This window comes from Carassius auratus, chromosome 13 (assembly GCF_003368295.1).
Source record: "Carassius auratus strain Wakin chromosome 13, ASM336829v1, whole genome shotgun sequence".
NCBI classification, from domain to species: domain Eukaryota; kingdom Metazoa; phylum Chordata; class Actinopteri; order Cypriniformes; family Cyprinidae; genus Carassius; species Carassius auratus.
Window position 1 is genome coordinate 21,234,406 of NC_039255.1, and position 12,055 is coordinate 21,246,460.

The 12,055-nt window shown below is 35.8% G+C and overlaps 1 protein-coding gene across 2 annotated transcripts in view; it reads left to right on the forward strand.

The window, feature by feature from the left end:
• Positions 1–12,055, forward strand: part of wdr11 (WD repeat domain 11) — a 136,706-nt gene that overhangs the window by 58,294 nt on the left and 66,357 nt on the right. For both annotated transcript variants that reach the window (XM_026279099.1, XM_026279100.1), the window contains exons 13-16: positions 2,650–2,725; positions 4,764–4,872; positions 8,421–8,545; positions 9,380–9,527. In XM_026279099.1, coding sequence (XP_026134884.1) covers positions 2,650–2,725; positions 4,764–4,872; positions 8,421–8,545; positions 9,380–9,527 — 458 coding nt within the window. The remainder of the gene's footprint in view (positions 1–2,649; positions 2,726–4,763; positions 4,873–8,420; positions 8,546–9,379; positions 9,528–12,055) is intronic.

Consider the following 12,055-nt stretch of genomic DNA (forward strand, 5'->3'; position numbering starts at 1 on the left):
TCAAATGAAGAGAGCGCGCCATACTTTTGAGGTCATTTTACTTTGTTGACAGTTTCCAATCCCGCACGGAGAACGCTGAACGCGCATCTTTAAATGGTTTTGTGGTGCTCGTTGTTGTATTTTAAAGCACAATTGCAATGTTTTCAACTGACATTATTGTATAAAATTATCCGAAATGTGGAGCGCGTGTGACTGCGCTGCACATTAAGTGAACTACATCGGCGATGCTGCACCAAAACACAGTTGCTCACATTAATTTGATCCTGCTGGATTCTGTCCTAGAAAATGTCAGATTTTTAAAAATCCGGCATACAGCGCATTAGATCGTGACAGTGCATGCGTGCAGACGAGGATGAGCGAGCGCGGCTTTGGCTAGATTTATTTGGAGGTTATTGCTCATGTCTCATTCGGCACAAATCGAAATGTTTCCATATTCGCAATGTATTTGAATGTTAAACTATTATTTATAATGTAAACTAGGCTTGTACTTAACACGCATTCGCATATAGACGGAAAAGATGATCCTCTTCATATGAGCAAAAACGTCCTTGGCATAACAGCAGAGTGGACCGGTATACTACGGTCTATTTAAACTGAATGCTCCAGGAATGTGTCGGTCACAGCGCCTATTAATCGCTGTTTTAAATCCAGCAATTATTTATTTAGAAATGATAAGATCTGATTATGACAAGTGTGGTATAAAAGCTTTGTTTATTAGAGGAATAATAGGTTAACTGGAAAATGTTAGATCGCGACCATGCTTTTGGACCCCATAGTCTTCATTTACGCGGCTTTGTTCTGGTTTGCCGGTTGGTCACGAATTTCCACAAATTCAGTATATTTAGGCATTGTTTCTTTTCCTAAATCTTCATAGTCTAACCCTCTAATTTCCCAGGTTTATTTTATTATCTTTCGCTTTTAATAACTGTTTTCGCATCTCTTACTGTGGTAAACATGGGAAGGGAAATTAAAGATTTCATGAATTAAGAATTCGTTCGATTTATTAATTTGTTCCCTTATTTCACTTAAATCATGGGTTATTTAGGGAACAAAATTAATGAAACATGGACAATTGCCACATTAATAATTCGTAGGAATGAATTAACAAGTTGTAGGAATGAATAGACTACCTGTCCTGTCACTGTGTCCCGCAGCCCTGCAAAGCGCACGATATAAAACAGTTATCTGATGAAACGATTAGTAACTACATTTCTATTGCATTTAATGTTGAAGAACTTTTATGTTGTTTCTATTTTAATGTACTTTAAAGTTTAAATCACATTAAAAGCTTAATTTGTACATTGTGAATGAATGATGATGCTTTTATATATCGTCACCGTCACTCACAGCCGCTCGCACGTGTTGAGTGCGCATGAGCCGCACGCAGCCCAACATTGAATCGGTTAACCGACCATCGATAGCCTTAATCGATTGCATCTCTTATCGACAATTAATCGATCATCGATTAATCGTTGACATCCCTAATAAAAACATACGTTACATTTTAGAATCTGTAAACTTCTTTAGTAGACCACAAACAGCTTTTATTAAAATCAAGCTGCCAAAATTTTAATTACGTGCACCTTTATGTCAAAAGATCAAGTAAGTACTGACTCCTTTAAAAGTTGTCATTATTTCATTAATTGAAGAGTTTAAACAGTCAGATGTCAAGCAAAACAAAATAGTACAGACTGCCCACTCATGTTTCTTTGTCACCCTTCAAGTCCTTAACAATTCTGCCCTGCATGAACTATATTGTTAACCCAATTAACAAAATCTTCAGGGACTTTTACAACCCTGTTCTTTTTCAATAATAATCTCCTTCTGGACGACAAAATACCTTCAAGTTTTGCTCTGTTTTTTTTTTCCCCCTCTCTCACTAAGTTGGGTTTAGCCCTTGATAGGCTGGAGGCCCAGTACACACTTGTGCAAATAAACACACAACAATAAATAAATCTAATAAATTATGTAAATATACAAACAGGTTACAACCCCATTAAGCCACCACAGTCTTTACTACTTATTTAAATACTGTAGGTAGTCAACCAAAATAAATAAAAAATGATTACCGTGAAAGGGAAAATTATAATTAATACAGAACAAGCCTAGTTTTCTAAACCACATTTACTTTGTCACTACAGTGTCCACATTAATGTTACAAATAAATGTTTGAAAATTATATTTTATAATTCACTGATGCATTTCAGCAGGTCATGCATGTATTTATTTATTCATTTTCTTTTGAGACATAGCCCTACACTCCATCAAAATATAAAATTTACCATGAACAAGAAACAGATTCTATGATTTAATAAACAAAAAAAAGTTAAATAAAAAAATTATAATAAAGAAGATAGATAGAGCAATTACCACAATGACTAACCATCACAACCTACTTGTGCAATGACTGAACAACAGTGGAGGAGAAGTTTGCTGTTCTCCAAGTATCCACATAATTTGTAAAATAACAATAACAAATAAATAAAATAAAAAAGCTTTGGATTAACATTGTTAACCGTGGGTTATTGTGCCTCCAAGTTTGGCATTTTCAAAGGCGCACCTAGCATGTTCAGCTAGTTAAAAATGTCATTCATCCATTAATTTATTTATTTATCACAAAATGAATGTGTTGTGCTTTCTCTCTTTTAGGACGGTGCTTTGCATTTCGAGGTGAACGTGGCAATGATGAACCAGCCATTGAAATGATTAAAGTGTCCCATCTGAAGTGAGTAACAGATTTTTTCCAGTTGCAAACACCTCAGTGAGCACTTACACACTTTAGTCCCTTTGGTTTCCCTAAACAGCAATGCATTTTGTGTTGACAAATACAGACACACACAAACTACTTTCATTTATTATTTCTTTAAAGGTGTATAGGTTGTGCACTTTAACCAGCCTTGTACTGCCTCTCTTTTCTTTCATTGAACTATTTTAACTATGGGAATTCCTGAGTGATTGTTTAACCATGCAATGGCAATTTTATTTATTTATTTATTTATTTTTATTATCACTTTTTAAAACTGCAGTTTGAAACTGTTCAGTCAATCATCAGTCAATCAAGAAAATAAGACAAATATAAAATATATATAAAATATATATCCTGCAAGATGTATCGTCACCCATAGGTGGAGGGTAAACCAACTCCAGGGTAATGCCTATTTCACACATAATCCGTCTGCAGTGCGTATACAGTCCGTGTGCGTTTCGTATGTGGTGCTGAAGCAGCACGGACTCATTGTGCTTTCACACAGGACGTGTTTGCAGTCCGCTACAGATCCGTAGCTGTTTAAGCACACAACACAACATTTGTCCATTATTTTGATATCAAATCATGTAAAAAAAAATAAAATAAAAAAAAAAAACTTTTTCAGCATGGTGATACTCTTTCATCACAGTACAGTAACATTCTTTCATAGACATATTTAAATTCAATTATAAACAACTTATTACTCATGCATTTGACTGCTAGGTTATTAAAATAAGTGCTGCAACACATTTAAACACAACATTTAGGCTATCACAAACATTTAAAATTAAAACTCACCACTGACAGAAACAGTCGACTCTCATGCCTTTTGCATTTAAATCTTTATTACACACAATCCAACAGGTCTTAAATAACTTCTCTTTTTCTTGTTTTAAATCTAGTCAAAACCCATGTGTTGCGTGTGAAACACAGTAGGCTTTAATTAGTATACATTTATTGTGAAATGACTGCATTTCCGTGTCAATCCATGTTCATTTTTACCGCGAACAATGAGCTGTCACTTTAATTCAGCGCGTGCAGCACAGCAAAAACAGACTCCGTATGTAAATGATTGCTGCACTGCTGTAGACGCACTGCTCCTGGAAAGCACTGACGGACCGCAACCGCGTGCAGTGTGAACGCTGGAATCCGTTAACATGGGTGCGTTAAAAAAACTACGCAACGCATACGCACCGCAGATGGAGTATGTGTGACACGGGCGTAAGGCTAAAAGTAGCCAAATGTGTTAAAAATCATAAACCCAGGTGTCTGCTATAAAAAATGTTTAATGGGACTGAATTTGTATTCAGTGTGATTACAATTTAATAAAAATGTTAGAAATGTATAATTATATAATGTTTCCTTTCCATGGTTATTCAAACAGTGAATAAATTATATATAGAAAGTGATATTATCACTTACATTGGTCTAATGTGAGTTTAAGCAACTCTCAAAAAAAAAAGAACTTATTGTTATAATCACTGAGGCTTTATACACAAAGAAATTAATATCTTATTTACATTGTACATACATCTGCTCTTTGTTGTTTATGAGAGAATTTAGCGATGACTCATCTGAACTTTTCTGATTAGCCATTGCATTCCTAAGCTCAACAGAATTGTGTGTGTTTGGTTAAATTGCACAACACTTTAAAAACGCCCAAAATGAAATGCGATTCAATATGAGCAGATCCTAAGATCTTAAGGTTTTTTTTTTTTTCTTTTTACAAATATCTCAAAGCATTGCATTGACCATTTTTCTGTGCTCCTGAATATTTCTGTGATCTCTATTTGCAAGTTATGTGTGAGCATGTACTTCAATGAAGTCTGATATTTACCTGTACAGTAGATGGTTTTAAAACACTTTTTCTTCCCAGTCAGTATCTAGTATTCAGACAGACCTTGGCATAAGGGTACTAAGGTTAATTTTAATGTAGGAAACACTTTTTGATCTAATGACAATTTCAAGTAAAGTTTTGAGAACAAAATAAATGTATGTGTACATGGGTCTTCTTTAGGCAGTACCTGGTGGTGGTGTTCAGAGATAAACCTCTGGAACTCTGGGATGTGCGCACAGGAACCCTTCTGCGTGAGATGGCCAAGAACTTCCCTACTGTCACTGCCCTGGTACTGTATCAAACTCACAATGTTCCACATTGCTTATAGAGTTTGTTCTTAAAATATTAAGTTGTTTTGAACTATGGGTAAATATGTGTTAGCGACTAGAAATTAGAACGTTTGAGATGATTTTGAAGCATAGCAAAATCTAGTTAACCCTCTGGGGTTCTTCGGTCATTTTTGACCTGAAAAATTTTAAAAATCGTAGCTTTATCGGAATGGTCCGAAACTTGGTGACTTTATTGGTACTTGGTATATGAACACCCAAAAAAAAATTGGGGACAGGATTTGAAAAGTCCAAGTGGTCGTAAAAAAAATAGTCACACTCAGGGTCTTTGGGTCAAAAATGACCCGCCATAGGAAATGAATGGGAAATTTGCAAAAATATGAAAATACTGAGTTTTTTTGTGTGTACAATCTACAAATCAGCCACAATGCAGAAAAAAAGCACACAACAGTGAAGGGGTGAATCTCTAAAACATCAATAGTGCAAAACAGACAAAAAAATTCACACACACACACACAAATGAAAGTGTATCAGTGCAAAAGTTAATTTTGGGAAATTTGTGAAATAAAAGCAATTATTCATCAATGTAAGAAATAAAGTGCACAGCAATGACAGCATGAGGCTGTAAGCCATCAAGGTTGCAAAATAGACACACTCACTCACTCACACACACACACACACACACACACACACACACACACACATAGGGAAATATGAGACTGGTGAAACTGTAACAGAGAAATGTGAGAATATGTGAAATAAAATCAATGAATCAAATAAAGGGAAGACATTGGGTCCAAAATGCAAAAGTCACATACCATGTCTCTCTCTTGAACACATACACACACACACACAAACACACTTTTTTTTGGGGGAACACTCATTTTTGACCCGAAGGTCCTGAGCGTGACTCCTAAATGAAGAACCCCAGAGGGTTAACACAGGAAAATTGGATGTCCCTATGTTTAGGTAATGTTTGTGCTTCAATGAAGGCTGTGCTTTGCTATAAAACAGTTATTAAATTGACTGGAATTGACTAGCCACACTCTTGTCCATCAAGAGGGTTGGGATCCTGCAGGTGTTCTTTGTCAGTGCAACATTCCTAGAGTTCAGTCAGGGATATTCTTACATGATCCTGACACCAAAGTTCCCACTACTCCTTTTAGGTACCAAGTGGTGACCCAGCCTTGGCGTTACAGTGTGTACCTTGCACATCTATTTGGGCTGCACTAAGAGCTTCATGCACTCTGAGAAGCTCTTCTTCTGTTTTATTTGAAAAGCAGAAGGAAAGGCTCTTTTTAAACAGAGGATGGCCCATTGGATTGTGGATGCCATTTCCTTGGCATACCAGACCCAAGGTGTGCTTTGTTCCTTAGGAGTCAGAGCACACTCTACAGGGAGTCACATTCTTCTTAGCTTGTGCAAACGACGCCTCTCTAGCAAACATCTGTAGAGCAGCAGGCTAACCATAACCCAATACCTCTGCAAGATTCTATAATTGCTGGGTTGAACCAGTTTTGTTCCGTGTGTTAGGTATGTTTTCTGTCCATGTATCCTCTGATACCCTGCTGCTGTCGAATTCAATGGAGGAATTCAAGGCCAGGCCATAATGTCAGCTTGTGGACACGAAGCAGAAAACAAAGTCATAATCTCAAAAATCCAGTCATGAAACTTACATTTTAATATGGACAGTCATGGAATTTGTCAAAGTTAGCATAAATTAATCAAATCAAATCTCCATATGGACCAGTATCTGTAAATGTTAAGCCGCAAAAGTTCTCTGCGTGTCTCTGTGTGAATTAATGAATGGCAGAGACGTGCGGGTTTGTTTACTACATAGACTGAAGCGCATGACGCTTGCATTAATTTCAGCATCTGAGCTTCTGAGTTCTCTCTCCATCAAGCAATCTGAACTTTTCGGTTCATCTCAATGGTAGCACAGCGCATCTGTATTTGATGCTCTGCAAACTCTTTGTGAAGGCGCACGACTCACCGTCGCTTTACAGATAGCACTGTCTCACATATGCAAAGAGAGAGAGAGTGAGAGTCTTACCACGCTGAATCTACACGCTATATGTAAACTATTCTTTGTTGTCTTCTTCTGTCAAAATAATGGAGTTCATTTAGAATTATTCATATTCATTTTCGAACAAGCAGAAGACACACTGGTTTCTCATGAACCCAGCAGCTCATCAATTCATAGTGCATTGTATATACATTAGTATGATAGTAGAATTAGTAGTAGTATTATCTTTTAATAATAATTAATATGATCTATTACTATTTTTTTTTTACAGAAACCCTCAATGACCAAAAATATCTTAAGCATCACCACCAGTCTTAAGTTCAGTTAAAATGACAAATATGCATTCATTAGGCCTAAAAGTGAATTTTTACATAAAGGCATTGTGCTAGAAATATTACTATTATTTAGTCAAATGTATGTGATACTGCTACTACTGTTGAAAAAAAATATTTTTTTACATATTTTTTTCTTAAAGAAATAAATCACAATATTTCTTCCATGTTTTAATTTTAATAGCAAATTCCCTTTATTTACCAAAAATAAAATGTGTTTAAATTTCATGAATTAAAAGACAAATAAAATTTGGGTGAAACTTGTTTACTGTTTTTCATAATTATATAACTTGTAGAAAAACTTGAACCTGTTAACTGTCACTCACGTTTTTGAAGATAGACTTGAATGTGCATGATACAAACCTAAATTTTTATAATTCATGACTGAAAACATTTTGTAACATGATTTTGATGTGCCATTTACATGGTAATGCAATGTCGGATTTTAAAATTGGTTTTAAAGGATGAATTTTGAGATTTTATGTTTTCAAGTGATTTATAACTTCTGATGATTTCTAAAATGTGATAGAGAAAAAGGCAACGAGGAAGTCTTTTTTTTAAACAAAGGTCAAAACTCCTTTTGTAATGTAGATTTTTGAGGGTGCACTCTTGTCATAAATTAATCTATTTCTTTTCCTACATAATTCTTAACAAAAAATATTGGTAAAATATATATTTGGGAGTCTTAGACCTTTCCAACGATATATAGTTTGTCAAGATTAGATTAGATTAGATTAGATTAGATTAGATTATAGTATAGTCAAAGTAGGCGTCCCGTATACGGGACGGGGTGACAATTAACAGGACACAATTGTAAATAAGTATAAGGAATGGCATTGGTTTTATTTTTAGTGCTAAAAAGTTATTATTTTTTTATTAGCATATTTTTGTGTTTTGCTTTGATACCGAAACTGATACCGAGAACCGTGGATTTTCACTTTTATCTGTACCAATACTGAAATACTTTGGTACCGTGACAACACTACCTTGTATGTATGGAGGAATGGCACATGTAAATTCCACGCACTTTATTTATTTATTTATTTATATCACATTTATTTATTTTTTAAGTATCACGTTTGTTTGGGGCTCCCGAGTGCCAGTACATAGTCACAATGTCTATAGTCAGCAGTAACCAGAATGTTATGTATGTTTCAATGTGATAAATGATAACATTTATTTGTGTTAACAGGAGTGGTCTCCTTCTCATAACCTTAAAAGTCTGAAGAAAAAGCAGCTAGCTGCACGAGAGGCCATGGCCAGACAGACCACCCTCGCTGATGCTGAACAGAGCAGTGTAGAATCCTCTGTTATAAGGTCTGAATGGCATTTACTGATCTTCTTGTTGTTTATTCTTCTGGAGAACACAAAAAGAGATTTAGTGAATAATGAAAACAAATATTGACCAGAGCTCCAAAATCTTCAATTAAGCAGAATTAAATTATTAATATATAAAACTCCTGAATTATATTAAAAATCTTATGAAGTACAGAGAGATTGAAAATTAATAAGTCTGTCTAAGTGCTCAATGCTGAAATTTAAGTTATTTATTGAAAATATTCCCTTCTGCATGAGCTTAAATGTTATTTTTGCTTATGCTTATTTCAACTTGGTGCATGAAGATGCTTTGAACCATGTTTGATGACATCGATGCCAAATAGCATTGGTTTTCAACATGCCTAGTCATGCCATGTTAAGTTTGAATATGCTTGAAGAATGAATGAGATTTCAGCGGAGGTGATGCCTTTCAACAAATAATTAAAATTGTAGACTGTTTATTTCACAAAAAAATAAATAAAGAATAATTTCAACTTGATTTTAGAGCACGATTAGAAACTTAGCACACAGGGTGGATGGGCGACTCTTATTAAACGTAGTGTGCCTTTTGCCATTGTACAGTTCTATAGTAAAAGTTTCCAATATTCTTGTATAAAAAAAATGGTGGACTGTACATTCTTCACCATTTTTCATTTTGTGTTCCATGGAAAGTGAGTAAAATAGGTTTATAGCATTTATAGCACAGGTTTCTAGAATTGATTCACTAATTATTGTTAAATTAGTATTTTGTTACTGCACTTTAAATTCTCTAGTCTAAGTGGTTTGTTGTTTCAATCTGAACTCTTAACAATACTCTCTGTTGTTGTTTGTCAGTCTGTTGCAGGAAGCTGAGAGTAAATCTGAAATGAGTCAGGGCATATCAGCTCGAGAACACTTTGTGTTTACTGACACAGATGGACAAGTCTATCACATCACTGTGGAAGGCAACAATGTGAAGGACGGGGCACGTATTCCACCTGATGTGAGTGTCCTTCATATGTGTTTTGCATTCTGTGTAACTGACAACTGTGGAGTCGTTTTATTATTAATTTTTTATCCTGATCAATTTTATTTTGTTTTCCTGTACAAATGTACACAAAGTTTCAAATTATTTTGTAGCAACTATTTACTTGCTCTTATACATGATCTTGAAATGTTTTCAATTTGCTGTTTGGTGAAACATTTAAAATTTGTCAGGCCAACACAGACATGTCATTCAACAAAACCTAGACAAATGATAGTCCAAACAATAAACATTCACCAGGTGCTTACAGACAAACACTTTAGACTTTGGGTGATCAATCCCAAAAATCCACTATAGGATTCTGATGAAAGGTCTCAAAAGTGGAATTTTCTTCAAATATCCACTCAATAAGTATATTAGAATAAAACCACTCGTATTAAAAAGTCCCTCTAAAGGGACTAATTTTTTATATTTTTATATAATAATAATAATAATAATAATTATGTCTAACCAGCTCAAAAAAAAAAAAAAAACAATTATGGAATATTATATTAACAGACTATCCAAATTTTTATAAAACCTTTAGAAGCATGGTTGTGTCTGTCACTTTAAAGGTGCCATCTGTAATGTTTGGCAAAAAAAAAATCAAGTCATACTCCACATTTCATAACAGATGGGGGCAGTATGCATCAATAAAGTGAATTGGTCTACTCTAGAGTAACAAACGAGAAACAGCATAGTCTCTATGCTCCGCCCCTACCTTCACAACAACACTACAGCCATAGCCGAAGCCTAACTGTGCGTTCACACCGCCGGCGTCTAGAGCATCAAAAATCGATCTTGCCGCTCTGCTCACGACGCTGCAGAAAGATTTGTGAGCGCTCAGACGCTCTGACGTAGATCGAATGCTTATTTTGTATTTAAAGCGGCCGCAAAGCAAACAAGCTTGTTGATCTCGTGCAGACTAACCACAAGGAGCTTTAAGTTAACCTCAGTAAATATTGTTGTGGACGAAATATTATGATCCTTTACTTAAAATGAACAATCTCAGACACCTTGGTCCACGTATCACTTTGAATTTATTTTTGATGTCCCTGTATGCAAACAGGGACACATCATAGATTAATACAAACGCTAAACAGCAATAATCAACCTGTCCTTTATTCTGCTTGGGAAATAATGTGCCAACTCTCAAGCATTCAGCGTGAGACACACGCAATTGACTCTTTTCACACGCTTTCACGCCACACATCAATTTTTTCACGCACAGAAAAACCACGAAGCAAAGAGGACACGGAGACCAACATACTAGACAGCAGGTTAGTTATGATATAATAAAATGGGTAACGTTAAGTTATAGCTAGCTAATTATCAAATGCAGCTACGGTTAGCCATCGCTAACATTAGCACGTTTATCGAACAGCCTTCGATACATTGCTATGTTATAACTTCCCGAAAACAAATACACAACCATATAAAACAAACTTTTATCGAAATACTAACAGCATCTAACTTACTGTTAGAAATGTTGCAAGTTCGGAGTCGAGCCTCATTTCTTTATGGTCCATCAGTTGTCTCAAGCGATTGAAAACAGTGCCGATGTTTACTCTGGGTCGGCTCCTTTTCTTATCGGATTTGATTTGTGATTCCGAGCACGGTTTTTTCCCTGTAGCGGGTGGTGGTGGTAGGGGTCTCTTGCCAAGGGCTTGAGACATCATTTCTCTCTCTTCCCTGAACTGAAATGAAGTAGTAGTGGGCTGTACTGTTCAAGTACACGCCCACAAGCCGTGCGAGTTATTCGTGTATTGCAGGTTGGCTGGTGGTTATGTTGCCCGCATACCGCCTCCCATGGCCGAAACTGGTATTACGACACCTGTCGGGCCGGGGCTAGTAATGCTAATGCTAATTAAGGTTGATATCTCTGCAGCACTATAACTTAACATTTTTTTTATGACATCATCGCCCTTATTTCTTCTCATTCTTTTGATGCATGAAGGTCATGTTATGGATATTTTTACCTCAATTTTTGCATATGGCACCTTTAAAGGTATGGTGTACCCAAAGATGAAAATTATATAATAATTTACCCAGGGTGTTCTAAACCTTTCATGTGTTCAACACAAAAGAAGATACTTTGAATAATGTGGGTAACTAAACAGCTGCTAGTCCTCAGTTACTTCCACTGAAGATTGTCAGAGTCATTGGGGAACAGAAACTTTTTCGATACTCGCTTTCTTAAAAGTTATTACAGCTGGAACAACTTGTTGTTGTGTAAACGATGACAACATTTTAATTTTTAAGTTAACTATCATCGTGAGCAACTGAAATGCTTCCCTGCAAACTATGATGTCACGCTGTCTGATCTCAATTTCCCTGAGTCTCCACTAGTGGTCTCACTTCCCCATAAGCACCTCACCGCAGGGTTCATCATTAGATACAGGACAGACCATTAATAACTTACCCATTCAACCCTACATCTGGTAAGCCTAGTGTTTAATGAGCTCTTAATGTTTTAAACCTCGCAGGTTTATCGCATGCTGCGCTTG